General features: G+C 38.2%; 1 protein-coding gene and 1 long non-coding RNA gene across 3 annotated transcripts; one reads left to right on the top strand and one right to left on the bottom strand.

Moving 5' to 3' along the window:
• Window positions 1-704: 704 nt before the first annotated feature.
• Window positions 705-10654, bottom strand: LOC128318807 (CD276 antigen homolog). The gene is made up of 6 exons (XM_053236751.1): window positions 10525-10654; window positions 7150-7257; window positions 3488-3575; window positions 3030-3380; window positions 2232-2267; window positions 705-1767 (listed from the first exon to the last, which is right to left on the bottom strand). Exons 3-6 carry the CDS (start codon window positions 3534-3536, stop codon window positions 1682-1684), a joined length of 522 nt encoding a protein of 173 aa, XP_053092726.1. The 5' UTR covers window positions 3537-3575; window positions 7150-7257; window positions 10525-10654; the 3' UTR covers window positions 705-1681.
• Window positions 7268-14984, top strand: LOC117598069 (uncharacterized). 2 transcript variants are annotated; one of them, XR_004578791.2, is made up of 4 exons: window positions 7268-7476; window positions 10493-10674; window positions 12660-13238; window positions 13346-14984. It is a non-coding gene; the product is annotated as an uncharacterized LOC117598069 (long non-coding RNA). The 2 variants fall into 2 exon arrangements; XR_008302258.1 differs by having other exon boundaries at window positions 12660-14984.
• The last annotated feature ends 7476 nt before the right edge of the window (window positions 14985-22460 follow it).

The raw sequence follows: 22460 nt of genomic DNA on the forward strand, positions 1-22460 counted from the left end.
TTTCTATACAGTATCTATACAGCACTGTCAGAGACCACCATTTTGTTTTCAATCAAATCGCCAATATCACTTGGTACTTATTTATGCAGGACAATAATAAAGTAATAATAAAATATATATGTATATAATAACTTTACAAATAAAATTTTTACAGATTTCATATTTCTTCTGTTGAAGACCTTTGTGTGATTTATGAACAATAAGAATAATGAACAGCAATCAGGGGAAAATGCATTTAACAGAAAATCACACAGGTCTTCAACAGTAAAAACAGTGCATTTCCACAGAGTTCCCTGAAAACATGCAGGTGTGTGGACTGGCTACTCTAAACTGCCCCTTGGTGTGAATGAGGATGTGAATGTGCTTCTATGAGGCCTTGTGAGGGACTGACATTCAGTTTAGGGTGTTTTCCTGCCTTGTGCTCAGTTTTCCTGGGAAAGACTCTGGATCCACTGCGACCCTGACCAGGAAAAAATGTTCACTGAAGATGATGATGAATTTAAAAGAGTCTAACAGTGATATTAGTGATGTAATTTAAGTTATGTACTTTAAGTGATGTACTTGATTCATGGAAATATAAAGTCAGTATACATTCTCTTTTGAAGTAAGAATATAAAAGGAGGAGTGTAAAGCTGGTGTGAGTAACATCCCTGTTGATATTTTAAAAATATGGTCACATGTTGATTGAGCTCGCACATTATTCCTTATAAATTGTTCAGCAAAGTGCCTTTATTAGCAAAAGTGATTATATACAGCATCAGTAACAATAACACTTACAGTCATGGATATCACTTACAGTCATTGCAGTTTAACAGCAAACCCTGAGAATAATACTTCAACTGTGATGTAGGAAAACTTCTAACAGGTTAGCTTGTGTAATGAAGTTAATGAAATTAAGCGTCTATGTAGCTGTCGGACAGCACTGCCAAAAGCAATATCATCAAACCATCTGCAACAAAAATGTAACTTGTGTCACTACACCTTATTAAGCAGTACAGAAGATAGATTCAATATACATTCTTATATCTTCCAGTTATGTTTAAAACTGGTCTAAATATATTTGTGTTTGTGTACAACTCATTGTTGTGCAGCTATGTAAAGAGTAGGAAGCTATTTGGGATTTGGCCTTAGCTATGTACACTTTTTCCATGTCTGAAATGGCATCCTACTGTTCCCACAGGTCACAATAAACAAGTCACATTAGAGCTGTGCATCACGACTGGGCTCCAGTGGCATCCAGCAAAAAACTCACAAGCATCAAATGTTTTTACATCTGCTGTAACTTCTTAATATTTATGGAAGGAATCTCCAGTCAGAGTTGTAAGTCAGACGTAAAACTAATGCCACATAATGGCTCCACATCAGCATTTCAGGATGAGAGCGACTGGGTTATGTGGGGGGCCAAGTAACCAGACGCTTGCCTGTGGCCTGGCTCCAGGGCTGGGTTCCTGTAACCCTAAAGTGGACAGGGTACATTTCTTTTCTCTCTTTCCTGTACCCTTTATGGGGGTCATTAGGATTGATCTTTGTCTGACCCTCCCTATATGCTTTGGCTCTGACCTTCTGAAAGGTAACACACAGAGTGACAGGCGCAACAACGCAACCCAAAAACATAACACTTCCACCACGTGGTGCTGGAGGCATAAAGACAGTCCTGTGCACCACTAATTCACACTCAGGTTTACGCAAAGAAGAACTGGAGGAGTAAACATGATATGAGGGACAAGACCATGATCGGTGGGTGAGGACACTTCATTCCTGCATCATCTGGAGAAAAACAGAAATTAATTATTTTATCTAGTTTAGCTAGAACATTTTCCACATAAAGTCTAAGCAGTGAGGTTTACAACCAAAATCAAACAATATACATGTATATATACAGAGGCGGGTGACAAATTAAAGGAAAAACTGGTAACTCTGGTGTTATTATTTTGCTGGTATGGTTTGTGTCCACTCGCCCTTCACAGAGAAACATCACTGCAACTCAATACTAATTTAAAGTCAGAATCACATGTGGCTGTGATGGTCAGGTGTCCACATACGTTTGGCCACGTAGTGTATAATTAACTAAGGTCAAAAATTTCATGGGCAATTAAAAACAAAAAACACAAAAAAATGAAGTAGACAGAAAAAAGCCCAGTGCACTTAACATCCTGAAATAAATGGAGTTATTGGTTGTATAAGAAATTAAATCTGCTTTGCAGGTAATGAAACACACAAGTGTATCTCACCTGTGGGAATTTCAGTTCTCTTTTCAGGAGGTTTTTCTGTAATGGAAAAAAAACATTATTCTATCATCTTGGTACATTCATAGCTCTTTTGTGTGTACTCTCCTCAATGATGCTAAAGTGATTTACTCTGTAACTGTAGATCAGGAACACGTGTAGGTCAGGCTCACTGCTAACGTAGCTCAGTGTTTACATTCACAATCTTTGACTCCAGTACTGTTTTAACACACGTTTATTAAATCACCCTCTCCACTAAAATGAACAAGACTGTCTTATCTCTGCAATGTTTCACATTATTAATACTATAGCTAATATGTGATTACTGTATAAAGTTATAATATTTTGGAGTATCACTGACAACCAATGAATAGCACTGAAATAGTATTTCAAAGGGAACACACTGTACAAATAACCAAGAAAATAATTTCAGCTACACAGTTCCTGCTATCTGGGGTAAAGACATTCTGATTTAAAACTCTAGAGCACACTCGTGTAATGAAAATTATTTAGATTTAAAGTTGTGAGAGAACGTCTACAAGTGTGTGATGAAACAGAAATTCACAGATGGTCAGGTGTTCTCTGTTCTCCTCTCTCAGTCTAACACACACATGAAGAGCTTTGTAATTAGCTGTTCAGTGCGGAAGTTCTCAACTAGGACTGAAAACACTGACATTATCTTTAAATATGAACTCTTTTGTTATACAGTAAGCTTAGTGCCTTTCCAATCATTCAGTATGTCCAGCTTTGTTTTCTGATGTGTGTAACGGTCAGTGTGTGTTCTACTGACACTAACTCACTTACCATAGACTGAGAGATTAACACGGCTAATCTCTTCTGTTTTTGGAATGGCAGATCTCTCGGTGTGTCTCACTATCTGGTAGCTCGTGTAGACACCTGCATCAGTAAGTGACAGATTGCGCAACACTAAGGAACAGTTCCCCTTACGCAGCTCTTCTTCAGGGACGTCCACACGGTCCTCATATCCCTCACCCTGATCGCTCTCCTCACCCGATCGCTCAAACACAATCTCAGATTCGATGCGCCACCTAATATACGGTGTTTCAGTGCCTACACGCTGCAGTTCACACGGCAGGACAGCTGTAGACCCCACTTGGCCAGATACAGTGATCTCAGATTCTGCAGAGAGGAGGCCTGAGATGGGAAAATTAAAATCTAGATTACTTTCAGCACCTTTTAGCCAGTGATCTTATGTTAATAGCCTTAATGTTTCATCTGTTTTATAACAAAAAGTTACTTACACACACACATGGAGCCCAATACGATGCAAATGGAAAAAACGGAGGTCATGATGCCCTGATACTGTCTGGAGGAGTGTGTGGAAATTTCCTAAAACAAGGAAAATTATATGAACATCAACAGGTAATAGAGTGCTTCTTGGTATTTATCAATAATTTCTTATTAATTTTTTTATTTATACTATATAATATAATATGTAATTTCAGACTCCAATAATAAAGCTAAAGTCATATGATTGTAAATCACCACCATTTCCACTGCGGCTAATACATCAATATACTTATAAAAATATTATTGGAAGAAAAAAATCTACATTGGCGTGACAGCTGCAGCATGCTAATCAGTATCATCATCTCCAACGAGTCTTTCCTATAGCAATCACATATCAAATATCCTTGACCATCAAACACAGATAAAATTTAATTGAAGGAAATGTATAAGGGCTCTATATGTACACCCCTGTACCTGCATGCTATAAAACCTGTTTGAGGTTCTAATTAGGTTCAACATTTACAGCTAATTTATTTAATCTTATAGTCTGAATAATGAAATACAGTTAATAGTAATAATAAGTGCATTTATTTTCTCTACAGCATACAACTGTTTTAAGGTAAAACATAGCAATAATGATATAATAAAAATGAAAATAAACAGAAAAATATCTCTCCTACTTAATACTGTAGGCCTGTAGGATACATCACGCCCCAAAACAACAAGCTAGCGCTGTGATGGCGTACTGTATATGATGATAAATAATGATAATAAATAAAGTCTGTGTTGTTCACGTTTCTCTACAACTGTTTAAACCACAGCTCCATCATGCTGGCTCATAACACCTTCCAAACATTTTCACTTTTACTCTCAAACTGTATATACTCTAAAAATACAGTTTGAGAAACTGCTGCAAATTTTCCAGAGAAATGTCATTTAACTTGCTTCCTCTTTCTCTTTTTTTCCCTTTATGAACTCCAGAATTATTGGCACCCTTCTGCAGATTAGAAGAAATACTGTATAAAATAAACAGCACACAGCTATTTAAGTTTTCTGTTCACAGTTCTTGTTGACTTTTGCTGAATTTATGTAGAAATACAGTTCATTGGATGTATATTGGCAATGATTGGTACAGTGCATATATTTTAAATTTACAAATTAAAATATGCTCTAGATACATATGAACTACTCCACCTGTTTAAAATGAGCGTTTCTAATTTGAAAATTGCCATCTTTAGGAATATTCTGTAGAATATGCATACAGTAAAAACAGCAGGTGCCGAGACACACGTTTTCCCCCAGTGTAAGAAATAAAAAAAAAAAAAAGAGGTCATGATGCCCATTGTGCCCTCAGTGTGTGCACATTTTCTACAACAAACAAATATTATCTAATTATATAGTATAATATTATATTTTAACAAACATATTAAACCCAAAGGTTTGAATTCAAGGCAAGATGGCCGAAGTCATGTCACTGTAAATCACCACCAGTTTCAGCAGCATCAAATACGTCAGAATATCCAGCCCTGAGGAGAACCGTTTAATAGTGTTCAAAACGTTTTGAGTGAAGACCAGGAGACTTGGGTTCTCTTCAGCAGGATTCTTTACTGAGAACACGCTGGTCGGTCGCTGCAGTCATCAAGTCTGACTAAGGCAGTGATACACTGTAGATTATATACATTTAGGGGCAGTGCCTAGAGATGAAGGCAAAGCACTAGGGTGGCGATCCTAAGCATGCAAATGAAGTAGACAGTTCTGGGCACCCGCCCCGTTTCACTGGTCTTAATTCAATCAACATAACTATCCTACTCAGACAGTTCATTATCATAGAAACAAAGAAAAATCCACACCTGTGGGGGTACATTCAGGTATTGAGGAACACAAACAATGGTACCCAGTTCAAAGGATATGAAAGGAGCAACAATTACAAAAAGGTGATAGTTACAGTATCTTGGTTCATTTGACTTATAAATAAAGGAACAAGAGTGGCAGAAACTATACATGTTGAGAAAGAATAGCTCTTTGTATTCCCACAATAGGAACACATTTAGCATCAACACATTATAGCAAAAGGATTTCTGGCAGAAAAATCTATAGCTCACTGTTACGCTCTCCGCCTGGACCACAACAAGAGGGAGGCAGCAGGTGGAGTTTGCTATTGCCAAAGACTACATTTAATACAGAACGCAAAACTATAGCATTAGACGGCTCATATCAGTAGTCAGTAATGTTGGGATGTTGTCTGGAGTGAAGATTGAGTGGTGTGTGTGTTGTGTGTCAAGCAATTTAAACAAATGAGAGGAAGCTATCTTTAAAGCAGAGACGCACTGCATGCTGGTGAATCCCATCTAACGGATTAGAACAAACCCCTTCTGGTGAACCTGTACACTTAAAAACACACAAAACAGGACCACAAGCACAGAAAAACAGACGGCTTCTGCATTGTCACACTCACGCTAACAACACCACAGCAGCTTGCTAATCAGTGTGAGTGTGCTATAGCCTGGCTATATGAGACTAGCTAACTCTTCTACTGCAATGACCCGTATATTCAAGCTATTATAGAATTAAATTCTGTCATGATCTGGAAATGGACCTTTTCTAATTTATCTTACTTACTTTATCTTACTGTTTACATATCATTAGCTTGCTAGTTTGCCTGCTAGCTGTTCAAATGTAAAATAAAGGCTAAAGACTTAAATCAAATGGTTCTTTAATCAAGACGGGCAGCATAAGACCAGGCTCTTTGTCCACTGGATATAAAATAACTGTCACTCACATGAAGTGGAACCACCAGTTAATGCATGAAGAGACTGTGTACAGTGATGAACAAAACCCAGCTCTTCTGCACACTGCCTAGGGCCGGTTCTAGACATTTGGAGGCCCTAGGCAAAATAAACAAATAAAATTTCTAACTTTTTTATTTATACAAAACCTGTTATCATTACTTGTATATATTTACTTAAATGTGCATATTAATTAAACTGTAACTAAGGTCAACACTAAAAAAAATATGAAAGGTCTTCTGGACCAGCTCTTCTTATTATTATTCCTCGGCCATGGCCACAGCCACCTACAGAGGCACTTTTCTGCTTTTTTTTAAGCAAAGTCATCAATAACTGCTTCATACGAAATCTGCTGGGCAAGCTCTCTGTTAATGCTGATTAAAGCAAGTCCACTAAGTCGTTCCTGATTCATTGTGGAACGCAGGTAATTCTTAACAATTGTATTTATTCAGTAAATACAACAGCACAATTTATTTGAAAACTAAAAGTATGAAGTAGGTTATTGTGATAATGTAAACATCACCGGAATTTAGACAGACAGTTGAGGTACCTTTTTGAAATAATAAACAATGGTCTAGCCTAGCTGCGATTGCTGTTTTTATTAAACTTTTACTGGTCTTGTTTGTTACTGGTCTTCCGCTTGTTTGTTACGGTTATGGAGGCCCTGTCCGAGGCCCTAGGCCAGTGGTTCCCAACCTTTTTCCTTGGAACCCTTGAACGTCAGCCTGGGAGAGATCTTAGCTTAGCTTCTCATCTCAGTTCAAACAAAATATGAAAAGGTTTGTTCGCTTCTAGTAAATGTAAACACAGGAATAGAACCACACAACAAACGACTTGGCCGAAAAGTCTTACACTTCCGTTAAAAAAGAAAACAAAACACGAATTACCTTTAGAACAGCAGGAAAGAAATCTGTAAACACCCTCTTACTCTCCGCTGGTCATTCTTGAACGATTCGTTCATCACGTAACAGCCCCATAAGCTTAACCAATGCAGCCTGAGCCGGAAAGAGAATTGATTAGTTCATCTCTCGAGTCTTTCGAGTCGTTCGTTCTTTTGTCACGTGAAATGACAGCATTGGATAGAGAAATCAGTTAATTTACAACCTTCCTTACAAATGCATAGTAATTATTATTATTATTATTATTACGTTATAGTATTAGATAGACTTGTCAGATAAGAGGTGAGGTGAGCTAATCGTAGACTAAAGATCCAGGTAAACAATGAATTAATGTTTTCTGTTTCTTATAGTATTATAGTTTTGTCTTGTTTGTAGTGTGATCAACGTTTGCGTAAGTAGTCGATGTGTTGGGGAAGTAACACGTAACATTTTAATTATATTTTGCTAAAATGAACGAAATGAACGAAATGACTCGAAAAAAGATTTGTTCATTTTGCTGAACGAGACTCAAAGGTCCGAGTCGGTAAAATGATCCGAACTTCCCAACACTAGTCTCCACCCTTTTCCTTCTGCTGTTTACACTGTCTCTGGGTCTGTATCCGCCTCCGTTGCCGGATTGGTTGCCGGATTGATTGACGCTTTTTCCAGCCAAACTCCAGCGTAAAATCCCCCATTTCCACAAATAGCAGCCCAAAACGCACACTGTTAGAGCTGATGCCTTATAATTTTACCGGAAACGGAACAAAAATGTCGAACACATGACTATAATACACAATATGATTTTTGCTTTATGATATTTGGTGTGTGTGTGTGTGTGTGTGTATGGTTTAAAATCCGAACTGAAGAGAACTTCAAAGAGAAAGTCTTTGAAGTTCATTGATTAAATTGATTAATTGGCACATTGATTAAATCTCTGCAGCAGCTACTGAGGCGGTTTGAAAGTTACAGATTTACAGCCAATCTGGCGACTGATGCACGCCATCGAGGACATATTTTTATATACAGTCAGGTCCATAAATATTGGGACAGTGACACAGTTTTGGTAATTTTGCCTCTGTACACCACCACAGTGGATTTGAAATGAAGCAGTCAAGATGTGACTGAAGTGTAGACTTTCAGCTTTAATTCAAGGGGTTTAACAAAAATATTGCATTAACCATTTAGGAATTACAGCCATTTTTTACAGAGTTCCTCCATTTTCACAGGCTCAAAAGTAATGGGACAAACTAATATAATCATAAATATTAGGATTATTTTTATTACTTGGAGGTAAATCCTTTGCAGTCAATGACTACCTGAAGTCTGGACCCCATGGACATCACCAAATGCTGAGTTTCCTCCCTTGAGATGATTTGCCAGGTCTTTACTGCAGCCATCTTCAGTTGCTGCTTGTTTGTGGGTCTTTCTGCCTTCAGACTTGTCTTCAGTAAGTGAAAAGCAGCTCAGTTGGGTTGAGGTCAGGTGACTGACTCGGCCAATTAAGAACATTTAATTTCCAAGCTCTTGGGCTGTTTTCACAGTATGATTTGGGTTGTTATCCATCTGTACTGTGAAGCACTGTACTATCAGTTTTGCAGCATTTGACTGAATCTGAGCAGAAAGTATAGCTCTGTACACTTCAGAATTCATCCTGCTACTTCTATCAACAGTCACATTATCAATAAACCCCAGTGACCCAGTTCCATTGGCAGCCAAACATGCCCATGCCATAACACTGCCTCCACATGTTTGATGGATGATGTGGTATGCTTTGGATCATGAGCCCTTCCTTTCCTTCTCCATACTTTTCTCTTCCCATCATTCTGGTACAAGTTAATCTTGCATCAGAACTGGTCAGACTTTTTTTAGAGGTTTTTTAGCAAAGTCTAATCTGGCCTTTTTGTTCTTGAGTGTTATCAGCGGTTTGCATCTTGAGGTAAACCGTCTGTATTTACATTCATGAAGGTGGCTCTTGATTGTAGACTTTGACAATGATAGGCCTACCTCCTCCAGAGTGTTCCTGACTTGGCTAGATGTTGTGAAGGGGTTGTTCTTCAATAAGAAAAGAATTCTGCAATCATCCACTTTAGTTGTTTTCTGTGGTCTCCCAGGCCTTTTGGTGTTGCTGAGCTCGCCAGTGCATTCCTTCTTTTTAAGAATGCACCAAATTGTTGATTTGGCGCTCCTAAAGTTTCTGCTATCTCTCTGATAGGTCTGTTTTGGTTTTTCAGCCTACTGATGGCCTCCTTCACTTGCATCAACACCTCTTTGAATGGCATATTGAGAGTTCCCATGAACAGCTACCAAATGCAAATTCAACACTTGGAATCAGCTCCAGACCTTTTATCTCCTTAATTTATCATGATATAAGGAGGAAACAGGCCACAGCTGGCCATGAAACTGCTTATCAGTCAATTGTCCCATTACTTTTGAGCCTGTGAAAATGGAGGAACTCTGTAAAAAATGGCTGTAATTCCTAAACGGTTAATGCAATATTTTTGTTAAACCCCTTGAATTAAAGCTGAAAGTCTACGCTTCAGTCACATCTTGACTGCTTCATTTCAAATCCACTGTGGTGGTGTACAGAGGCAAAATTACCAAAACTGTGTCACTGTCCCAATATTTATGGACCTGACTGTACTTTTAACAATGGACACTGTCACAAAGCAGCTTTACAGAAATAAATACATTCAGGATATACATTTTAAATGTATTCTGGCTTCTTCAGAAAAACTTTCTTCTCTTAAGTCTCTTTTAAGATTATTCATAACTGTTACCCTGTAAATTATAAACTAGCAAAGTTTAATAACACTATTTCACCCAATTGTTCCTTTTGTCATCGCCTTTCCAGAAACAGGTCACCACTTAGTTTGGAATTGTGTTTATTGCAAAGTGTTTTGGATTGACTTTTCAAATTTTGTAAAAAGGAATTTATCCCCAAACTTCTGTATTAGCTAGAATTTTTTTAGTGATTCCTTGAAATCAGACTCTTCCCATGTAAAGTGTATAATTATTTTGTTACTACTCCTTGCAAAGTTTTATATTCATAAGTGTACATCTTCAAAGAAAATACCTTCTTTTTTATTTTCAAGAAAGATGTTGATCTATATTTGAATTCTTTAAAGAACTCAAATAATCCAATTGCTTGTAAGACTCTTTTATGGTGTACCACTTATAAGTTAATAGAATATGTTTTAATTCATTTCAGAATTTCAATTACTGTAACCCTCTTTATTCTTCTTGTTTATTATATTTATTATTACTGTTTCATTCAGGGTGAACAATGCTAAAGTGGGACACTTTTGAAAAATAGTACATTTTTTTCTGTCACTTTTTTTAACCATCGTCCCAGGATCATATAATCATATAAATCATATTGAGCACCTGTGGGGCATCCTCAAGAGGAAGGTGGAGAAGCGCCATGTGCCTAACATCCAGCAGCTCCGTGATGTCATTATGGAGGAGTGGAAGAGGATCCCAGCAACAATCTGTGCAGCTCTGGTGAATTCCATGCCTAGGAGGATTAAGGAAGTGGTAAACAACAATGGTGCTCACACAAAATATTGACACTTTGGACACAGTTTTGACATGTTCACTTAGGGTGTACTCACTTTTGTTGCCACTTATTTAGACAATAATGGCTGTATGATGAGTTATTTTTAGAGGACAGTAAATCTATACTGCTATGCAAGCTGCACATTGACTACTCTAAAGTATATCCAATTTTCATTTCTATAGTTTTGTCCCTTGAGAACATATAATAAAATGGTTGCTGAAATGTGAGGGGTGTACTCCCTTTTGTGAGATACTGTATGTTCATATGCATATACACTGATCAGCCATAACATTATGACCACCTGCCTAATATTGTGTTTGTCCCCCATTTGCTGCCAAAACAGCCCTGACCCGTCGAGGCATGGACTCCACTAGATCCCTGAAGGTGTGCTGTGGTATCTGGCACAAAGACGTTAACAGCAGATCCTTTAAGTCCTGTAAGTTGCGAGGTGGGCCTCCATGGATCGGACTTGATGGCCAGCACACCCTACAGATGTTCGATTGGATTGAGATCTGGGGAATTTGGAGGCCAAGTCAACACCTTGAACTCTTTGTCATGTTCCTCGAACCATTCCTCAACAATTTTTACAGTGTGGCAGGGAGCATTATCCTGCTGAAAGAAGTCACTTCCATTAGGGAATACCGTTGCCATGAAGGGGTGTACCTGGTCTGCAACAATGTTTAGGTAGGTGGTACGTGTCAAAATAACATCCACATGAATGCCAGGACGCAAAGTTTCCCAGCAGAACATTGCCCAGAGCATCACACTGCCTCCACCTTCTTCCATTGCTCCATGGTCCAGTTCTGATGCTCACCTGTCCATTGTAGGAGCTTTCGGCAGTGGACAGGGTCAGCATGGGCTCTCTGACAGGTCTGTGGCTACACAGCCCCATACACAGCAAGCTGCACTGCACTGTGTGTTCTGACACCTTTCTATCATAGCCAGCTTTAACTTTTCAGCAATTTGTGCTACAGTAGCTCTTCTGTAGGATCAGACCAGATGGGCCTTCACTCCCCACGCGCATCAGTGAGCCTTGGGAGCCCATGACCCTGTCGCTAGTTCACCGGTTGTCCTTCCTTGGACCACTTTTTGTAGGTACTAACCAACACCCCACAAGACCTGCTGTTTTAAAGATACTTTGACCCAGTCGTCTAGCCATCACAATTTGGCCGTTGTCAAAGTCTCTCTAATTATTACGCTTGCCCATTTTTCCTGTTTCCAACACATCAACTTCGAGAACCGACTGGTCACTTGCTGCCTAATATATCTCAACCCTTGACAGGTGCTATTGTAACGAGATAATAAATATTATTCACTTCACCTGTCAGTGGTCATAATGTTATGGCTGATCGGTGTATAATGATATAATATATAAGAATAATGTCAACTGAATATGTTGATTAATTAATACTTTTAAATACTATTTCAATGCTAAGTAAACTTTACAAATGACCCAGAAAATCATTTCAGCTGCAGTGTTCCTGCTTCCAGGGGTAAAAATCTTCTGAATTAAAATCTAGTGCACTTGTGTAATGCACATGCTTCCAATTTAAAGTTGTTAGATGGTGTTTACAAATGTGTGTAAAAAGAGAAGCACAAAAATGATCAGGTGTTCTGTGTTTTTCTGGCTCCATCTAACACTCCCATGAAGAGCTTTGTAATCTGCTGTGTAGTGCAGAAATCCACTAGGATTGGAAAACTGGAATGTTGCCAATAAGATAGATACATAGATAGATATACTTTATTGATCCCATGAGGGAAATTCTTGTGTTTTTCATTGTGTTAATGAAAATTGGTCCTTATTTTCATTATACAGTAAGATTTGCACTTTTCCAATCATTCCTTATTTCTAGGTTTGTTTTCTGATGTGTGTAACAGTTACTGCATGTTCTACTGACACTAACTCACTTACCCTGGACTGAGAGATTAACACGGCTGATCTCTTCTCTTTTTGTCTTGACAGAGGCAGATCTCTTGGAGCGTCTCACTGTCTGGTAGCTCGTGTAGACACCTGCATCAGTAAGTGTCAGATACAGTGATCTCAGCTTCTGCAGAGAGGAGGCCTGAGATGGGAAATTAAATTCTAGATTAATCTGGACAGTGCACTTATTTTAAGATGCTCTTTACAATCCAAGACTGCAGCCTGACCACATATCATTTTACTGTACACAATAAGAGACTGCATACAAAACATACAAATAATCACAACTCATTACTGTGTGAGTGAATGTGCATGTGAATGACACCATCCTAGTTTGTTTATCCACAGCATGTTTTTAAATATATAATCATATCATCATCATCATCATCATCATCACATCATGCATTCTCTGCGCATAGACACATCCAGTGATGTCATGCATCTGTAACTACAGTGTATAACAGTTAAAGGTTTGGATTGTGATATGGAAAGCAGTCATGGGCTGCAGTTACAGACAGTGAAACTGCAGCAGTAATCAGACGCAACAGGCGCAAACTCTGTGCACGAGCGCGGAACATCACTGTAAGAAATGTGCTCTGCCCAGCTTCCACTCCAGAGTAGGTGAGAGAACAAAGCCCCTTCCCAAAACGGCTTAATTAACATAGAGACAGTGCATTTTGATATCAACAATGTGTGAATAGTGAATAGTCTCTTCGTGCGCTTCACAGACAGGAAGCTGCAGATGCTTTAACCGCAGCAGTAACCGCCATCGTGTATGGTGCAGCTCATAGAAGCATGAAGGCAGAAGAGCGACTGCAGATATCAGAATGATCCACATCATGTGAGATTACTAGTGCTGATGCATGGAGTTAATGTTAAAGAGCGACTGAATAACGTGGCATTCTCTCAGTTTCAGGGGTTTCAGTACCTCCATGGAGAGATGTGCGTTTCCGTTTGTTTTGAACATACTTTTTTTTCCTTTTCTTTTTTTTTTTGCACAGGATCAGGGATGTATGATAAAGGATATGAGAAAGTCCTGTAAATCGACGAACTTTGTGACCTTCACAACACTTCCTCATTCTCATAAAACCACCTGAGTCCTGATGAAAGCCATCATCAAATCTCACATAATCACATCTCATTTTAACTCTCATCACATCATCACTTCTCACATTTTAATCATTTCTAACCTGAACAGATAATCCTAATAATTCAGTGTTACAATATAAATACCATTGAGGCTTACCTTGGAAGAAGAAGGAGAGCGAGCACGTGCCCAGCCATGCACATGTTTCTCTGCAGTTCCTTTTTTTGTTCTTTGGGTTTTTTTTTGTTTTTTTTGGCCTGTGTGCATACCGCCTCCTACTGTCTTCAGGTCATGGTTTATTATTATAAAAAAAATAAATAAAAAAAAAAACTTGCTCCATGAGGGTTCAGCTCCTCCATCCTCCACACACAAGCTCTCAGGCTCCGGAGTGGAGCAGAGCATCACTACTTCATTTTAATATAAATCCTTGCATTTAGTCTTGTACTATTATACTGAATATGTATTGAAAAAGAAACTCATATCCCAGTAGATATTCCAAGTCCTTCTCCTTCTTACCCATTTTATTTAAATATGTTATTAAGTCCTTTCTCTCTTCGCTGTACCTTTCACAATCATATGTTGTGTTCTATTGTTTTTTTCTCACAACAATACTCACATAAATCACTATCACCTTCTCCAGGTAAGAACAGTGAGGCATTCAGTCCTGAGTGACCAAGTCTTAGCCTAGTTATTATGACCTCTTCCTTCCTATTTCTACCACACATAGTTCTTTTAGTATCTACCAAATTTTTAATTTTATATCAATGCCTTTCCTTAATGTCCGTATTCCAAATTTCTTGCCGTTCTTTTGTAATATTTTTCTTAATAATACTCTTAGATTCTCCTTTGCCTAAGGGCACATTGATGACCACTTCCTTCCTTTTTAAAGCTTTTTTTGTTAGCTCATTCGCTGTTTTGTTTCCAGATATCCCTGCATGTGCTGGTACCCAGTAAACCTTTTTACTACTCCTTTTCTTTGTATACGCCATAATAACAAACATCTCACTCATCAAGTCTTCTCGAGATGATTGATGGGTAGATAGTGATGTTAAGACAGAAGCAGAATCAGAACATATCACCACTCTATCTATTTCCTCTACCCACATCAAACCTACTATGATAGCGACCATTTCAACAGCATATATAGATAACTCCAATGTTAATCTTTTAGTTATAGTTGTATCCAGATCTGGGATATACAGTGGTCCTTTAAAGTTTGTGAACCCTCTATAATTTTCTATATATCTGCATAAATATGACCTAAAACGACATCAGATTTTCACACGAGTCCTAAAAGTAGACAACAAGAACCTAATTAAACAAATGAGACAAAAATATAATACTTGGTAATTTATTTATTGAGGAAAATGATCCAATATTACATATCTGTGAGTGGTAAAAGTACGTGAACCTTTGCTTTCAGTATCTGGTGTGAACTCCTTGTGGAGCAATAACTAAACATTTCCGGTAAGTGTTGATCCGTCATTTCCGGTAAGTGTTGATAGAACGACTTCTGTGCTTAGGGTCTTTGTCTTGCTGCATGATCCACTTTCTCTTGAGATTCACTTCATGGACAGATGTCCTGGCATTTTCCTTTAGACTTCGCTGGTATAATTCACAATTCATTGTTCCATCAATGCTGGCAAGTCGTCAAGGCCCAGATGCAGCAAAACAGGCCAAAACCATGATACTACCACCACCATGTTTCACAGATGGGATAAGGTTCTTATGCTGGAATACAGTGTTTTCCTTTCTTCAAACATAAAGCTTCTCATTTAAACAAGAAAGTTCTATTTTGGTCTCATCCACCCACAGAACTTTTTTCCAATAGCCTTATGGCTTGGCCACATGATCTTTAGCAAACTGCAGATGGGCAGCAATGTTCTTTTTGGAGAGCAATGCCTTTCTCCTTGCAACCTGCGATGAACACCATTGTTGTTCAGTGTTCTCCTGATGGTCTATCAGACTGTGGACTGGTGGAGTCCAAACTCTTTAGAGATGGTTTTGTAACCTTTTCCAGCCTGATGAGCATCAACATCTCTTTTTCTGAGGTCCTCAGAAATCTCCTTTGTTTGTGCCATGATACATGTTGTGTCCAGAAACATGTTGTGAAGATCAGACTTTGATAGATCCCTGTTCTTTAAATAAAAACGAGCACTCACTCACACCTGATTGTCATCCCATTGATTGAAAACACCTGACTCTATTTTCCTTACCTTCAAATTAACAGCTAATCCTAGAGGTTCACATACTTTTGCCACTCACAGATATCTAATATTGGATCATTTTCCTCAATAAATAAATGACCAAGTATAATAATTTGTCTCATATGTTTAATTGGGTTCTTGCTGTCTACTTTTAGGACTTGTGTGAATATCTGATGATGTGTTACTTCATGTTTATGCAGAAATATAGAAAATAAAAATAATCTAAAAGGTTCACAAACTTCCAAGCATCACTGTATATTCTTACTCCTGTAGCCCATAATTTGTGATTTTTTGATCCATCTGTATATACTTGAGTACTTGCATAGAATCTTTCCTCGATATACTTATTTACATTGTTTAATTTTACACATTTGCTCTCATTCCCTTCTCTTGTCCAATATCTTTAAGTAAATGTTTACATCAGGAATTTATCCATGTTGGCACCCCATACAGGAGCGACTCTGCATCTTATTGTATTACAATGAGGCTATCTTATAAAAATTATCCAAATTTTTTAAACTCTTAGCCATTTGCTATAAGGCTTCATGCATTTCACTGTAATATGCTTATTACCATCAGAGTAATCGGATATCTGAGAAGCATCTGCTGTTCCTAAGTATCTCAAGTATCATATGTACTGAGATTCCAGGAATCTCTAGGAATTCCGATGCCGCTTCTATAATCATTTTGATCTTGGCTGATCTGCTCGACAACATAGCTGTGACATTAATCATCTTGACAATGAAGGCCAGAAAATTCTCTTTTGTCATTATTTATACAATCTCTTTTAGGGCACATCGATGATTACATTCTATCTTCTTTGACTTTTCTGTTTCCATGTTCACTGTGTCTTGCTTGTTCTTAAGTTCTGAAACTTTATGTTCAGTCTTATATCTCTGGACTTCTCTTGCTTTTTTCTGCACCTCACATATGTTGCACTGTGAGGGCCTCCACAGTTAGAGTATTTTAGGCCATTTGTCTCTGGACATTTGTCATATTCATGTTCTCCTCCACATTTTGCACATCTCATTTTTCCCCTACATAGTGCTGCCACATGTCCAATTCGCTGACATCTCAGTGGCTTTGGGACATATACGGGTTGAGTGCCATCAGGTTTAAATCCTGAGCTCCATTCAGTCTAACAGACACATTAATAAAGAGAGAGTGTGATGAGTGTGAAGCTGTTGATGAGACTTGGAGCTCTTCAGGTTGTTCATAAACTCTCTCTGCTGCTACAGGGTCAATTAACACTTATTCTCATCCTCTCATCCTTAGGACATCATTTCAATAATAATAATAATAATAATAATAATAATAATAATAACATAAGCAAAACCTAATAAGTGCTATTTGTGGATTAGAACACAGAAATTGAACCTTCTTTCTCTTACATACAGTGGAAAAACTGAACAGACCTATAAAAACAAACAACACCAGAGAAGATTTGAAACATTTTTTTTTTAATTTATTTTTTTGTTTTAATTTTTTGATTTTTATAAAGTTGTTTATTTTTTCTGGTAAAATATGAGTCACTCCTCTCGATATACATACACTGGTAGACAAAAACTACCTCTAACTCCATTAACTTCACATTATGGAAGATTCTGCTCAACATAAAAGGCAACGAAATAAAAATTGATCTTTGCTCATGATGCCTGTATTTCATCAGATGAGTTTGCACTGAACTACACAGTGACAGTGTGATAGTTTTCCTCCTCAGCAATGCTGATTGTCATTTCGACAGTATGACTGTCATCATTGTTGTTTGCTAAGCCCCGCCCCATTGGTTACAGTTGCTACGTCTGACAAGCTTTCAAGTGAACCGTTAACTATTGTGTTTTCAATGAGAAGGATCATTTCTGAGAGATGTAAACAAAAAGGTTTCCAGTCTATTGGTTACGTTATAATTACATTACAAAGAGAAAAAATCATCTTCAACTAGACGTCTAAGTAAATTATAAAAACAGCTGTGTTAGTTATAAGGTCGAGTCCGATTTCATGAAGCATTATCAGTCACAGTTCAGTAAAAGAACAATCACTGGTCCGTATTCTTGCAAACCTTGTTTTTAGGTTTTAGAGGAAAACAGCAATAAGCTGTTCAGGAGCCGAAGAGAGTCGATTCTTGATGATGTGCCAAACCAAATGTTCTGATCCACTGAAAAGAACCGGACTGTATGATTTACTGAGCATGTTGGAACTGGTTATTATTAAATCCTTTCATTTATGGTACTGAATGAGATTACAATAACAGACTTTATTAGCAAGATAGCTAGTTAGTTAGCCAGAGACATGTGTCATCTGGTATATTTGAAGGGTTTAACTGGTATTTCTGTTGTTTACTCTGTAATTTTCATCTAAGTCTGTTGGGATGTTGGTTGTCTGATTTACAAGTACCGCACACTAATCTGAGCTCCTGAAAGCTTGTCAGAGAACAGCGCTAAACAGTGCTTACAGTGGCTAAGCTTTAGCAAAGGGTCAGTTATGGAAAGCACAGCTACCGATCATTTCTTACACATCATACTGTAGTGCCACTGATATACATATTTACAGTGCATAAGCAATTAAAGATAACATTAGTGGATCTGTGTATGTTGCATTCATTTTTTTTTTTCATTTAGATGATAACAATATGCAAACGAGATGTTCAAAACCTTTTTTACCTTGAAAACAATAAATATTACAAAAAGCTCTAGTATTTCTTCTCTGCTTGTTTTTCATCCTTCCAAAATTAAAATTAATGAATGATCTGGAATAAGTCTGATGAACTATAGCAGTGATTACAGGGCAGATTACAGATCGGCGTTAGCGCCTGATGTACCGTTAATATGGACCACTTCATGCTTTTTAAAAACAGTGAGAGTGTGAGGACAGCTAAAAAAATCAGCAGGATTTTCCAGATGCTGGAAACTGAAGCCAGAGTTACACGTCTTAACCAGAGAACAGTCTGTAGAATAGCAGACTTGTACTTCCTGCTTGACTGTTCACACTGAAATGTTCGTTCATAAATATTTATTTCTATTAGAGATGGCACAATATCATTTTTTCTTTGCAGATAACAATACTGAAACCTTGAGAATCAGCCAAGATCTCATTTTTTTTAAAAAGCTAGTAAGCTTTAAAATTTTTTATTTTTTTTTTAAATACTGGAAACAATAAATAGCTAAAATATGACATACTCAAAACCACATCTTTTACACAAAAATCTCTTACATGTAAATATAATAAATATTTTAAAGATAATAAAGTTAATCCTAAAAAAAAAAGTCTGTTTATATGTAAACATTTACAGTCTCAAAAAAATCTCTTCCAAATCTAATTCCAGTCTTTTCCATTTGTTACAGGATCGGATCAACTTCATTATTTTTTTTTTCCTCCAATATCCAAAACATCGTTTTTGCTGGTATCAACCGGATACTGATCCTGGGCGTTGGAACAGTGCCATCTCTAATTTCTAGATTTTATGTGGTGAAACAAGTACAAAAAACTAAAAATGAGTCAATGACTGCAACGTACACAGAGCCTAATACTTTCAACTTTCCTTCAGTTAAATCCTCTAAACCATCAGTCTGATCCTCCACTTCATCAGCTTAAGTGAAGTTTGTAGATCATTAGACGAGGGTTCAACACTGTAAACATTAAAAAGCAAGATTTTCCTCCCAGGCGAATTTTACAGTATTTTTTTTCACAGTATATATATATCTCATTTTCACTACATGTGCAGCTGTGATGATTTTAACTCCCTACCAAAGACATGAAAGAGTAAAAACGAGAGAAGGGACAAGACAATCACCAGCGGATGAGGAGAGTTCATTCCTGCGTCACCTGGAGGGAGACAAATTCATGGTTGTAATTCAAAAACAAATCTTCCAAAATAATTATTTCCCTTCACTGTATACACTATATTACCAAAAGTATTCGGTCACCTGCCTTGACTCACATATGAACTTAAGTGCCATCCCATTCCTAACCCATAGGGTTCAATATGATGTCGGTCCACCTTTTGCAGCTATTACAGCTTCAACTCTTCTGGGAAGGCTGTCCACAAGGTTGAGGAGTGTGTTTATAGGAATTTTTGACCATTCTTCCAAAAGCGCATTGGTGAGGTCACACATTGATGTTGGTCGAGAAGGCCTGGCTCTCAGTCTCCGCTCTAATTCATCCCAAAGGTGTTCTATCAGGTTCAGGTCAGGACTCTGTGCAGGCCAGTCAAGTTCATCCACACCAGACTCTGTCATCCATGTCTTTATGGACCTTGCTTTGTGCACTGGTGCACAGTCATGTTGGAAGAGGAAGGGGCCCGCTCCAAACTGTTCCCACAAGGTTGGGAGCATGGAATTGTCCAAAATGTTTTGGTATCCTGAAGCATTCAAAGTTCCTTTCACTGGAACTAAGGGGCCAAGCCCAACTCCTGAGAAACAACCCCACACCATAATTCCTCCTCCACCAAATTTCACACTCGGCACAATGCAGTCCGAAATGTACCGTTCTCCTGGCAACCTCCAAACCCAGACTCGTCCATCAGATTGCCAGATGGAAAAGCGTGATTCATCACTCCAGAGAACGCGTCTCCACTGCTCTAGAGTCCAGTGGCAGCGTGCTTTACACCACTGCATCCGACGCTTTGCATTGCACTTGGTGATGTGTGGCTTGGATGCAGCTGCTCGGCCATGGAAACCCATTCCATGAAGCTCTCTGCGTACTGTACTTGGGCTAATCTGAAGGTCACATGAAGTTTGGAGCTCTGTAGCAATTGACTGTGAAGAAAGTCGACGACCTCTTTGCACTATGCGCTTCAGCATCCGCTGACCCCTCTCCGTCAGTTTACGTGGCCTACCACTTCGTGGCTGAGTTGCTGTTGTTCCCAAACTCTTCCATTTTGTTATGATAAAGCTGACAGTTGACTGTGGAATATTTAGGAGCGAGGAAATTTCACGACTGGATTTGTTGCACAGGTGGCATCCTATGACAGTTCCACGCTGGAATTCACTGAGCTCCTGAGAGCGGCCCATTCTTTCACAAATGTTTGTAAAAACAGTCTGCATGCCTAAGTGCTCGATTTTATACACCTGTGGCCAGGCCAAGTGATTAGGACACCTGATTCTGATCATTTGGATGGGTGACCGAATACTTTTGGTAATATAGTGTATATAGTTATGCCAGAAAGTATTCACACCCCTCCCCAACTGATTATTTCTCTTTTTACTTTATTGCCACATTAAATATAACTACATTAGTATGGGATTTTTTCTGCTCATTTTGAAGTGACTCTCTACAGAACTAAAAGTAAATAATGCATTTAGATGTCCTCAGAATTCTTTAAAAAATAAAAATAAAAAGCCTAAAAACTGCATAAGTGATGAGTATTCGCCTCCCTTTTAGCAATCTAAATTAGGATTAGTACTTAACTTTCTTGAGGACTCACATGAAATACGTTAAACGGGGTAAGGCCTGTGTTCATTTTAAATCCACCCGTGTCCAGCTGTATGCTTACACAATCAATATCTCTGACTTTGGGAGTTCTCAGATCAGGATTTGAGATTAAGTTGTTAGGAGGAAAAAAGAAGGAGAAGGTTATTAAAACAGTTTTGAACTTTCCTATAAGCACTGTGAAATCCATTATAACAAAGTGAAAAAATGTGCCACAACCCAGACACTACCAAGATCAGGCCAAACTGAGGACTCGGCAAAGGAAGACCACTGTCAGAGAAGTGTCCAAGAGTCCAGCTACAACACTGCAGGAATTACAGAGTTCACTGTCTGAAACAGGAGGACTTGTGCAAATCTCAACAATATCATCAGCTCTTCACAGATCCAGCCTCTATGGGAGAGCAGCCTGAAGCCACTTCTGAGAAAGGCCATGTTAAAAAAAAAAATCTGAGAGCTTTAGAGAAATGATTTTGTGATCTGATGAGACTGAAGTGGAGCCATTTGAAGCCTAAAGTCTTTTATTTGGTACAGACCAAATACAGCCCCAAATCCAGGTAATACCATTCCTGTGATCAAGCATGTGCTGGTAGCATCATACTCTGGGGTTGCTTTTCACCATGTGCCATCACAGGCAACATGGAAGAAGACAAATATACGCAAATTGTTGAGGAGACCCTGTTCCAGTCAGCCAGACATCATCTGCATTTAGGGTGAAAATATTTGTTCCAGAAGGACAATGAGCCAAAGCATAGGGCAAAAAGCACAAAGGAATGACTTGGGAAAAAATGAACGTTTGTGTTTTGGAATGGCCGAGTCAAAGCCCAGACTTTAATCCAATTGAAAATCTGTGGCATGACCTGAAAACTGTCCACCAACATTCTCCATCTAATTTGGCAAAGTTGGAGAAAATTTGCATTGAGGAATGAAAGAAAATGGCGTAATCAAAATGTGCCAAGCTCACAGAGACACATCTGAGACGATTTTTTTTTCCTAATAATTATGAGAACATCTAATACTTTATTTAATTTTATTTCTGTAGAGAGTCACTTCAAAATAAGCAAAAAAAGAATCTCATTTTGATGTGCTTAAATTCGATGCTGCAATACAGTAAAAAGAGAAATA

The sequence above is a fragment of the Pangasianodon hypophthalmus genome, chromosome 9, assembly GCF_027358585.1.
Source record: "Pangasianodon hypophthalmus isolate fPanHyp1 chromosome 9, fPanHyp1.pri, whole genome shotgun sequence".
NCBI classification, from domain to species: Eukaryota; Metazoa; Chordata; class Actinopteri; order Siluriformes; family Pangasiidae; genus Pangasianodon; species Pangasianodon hypophthalmus.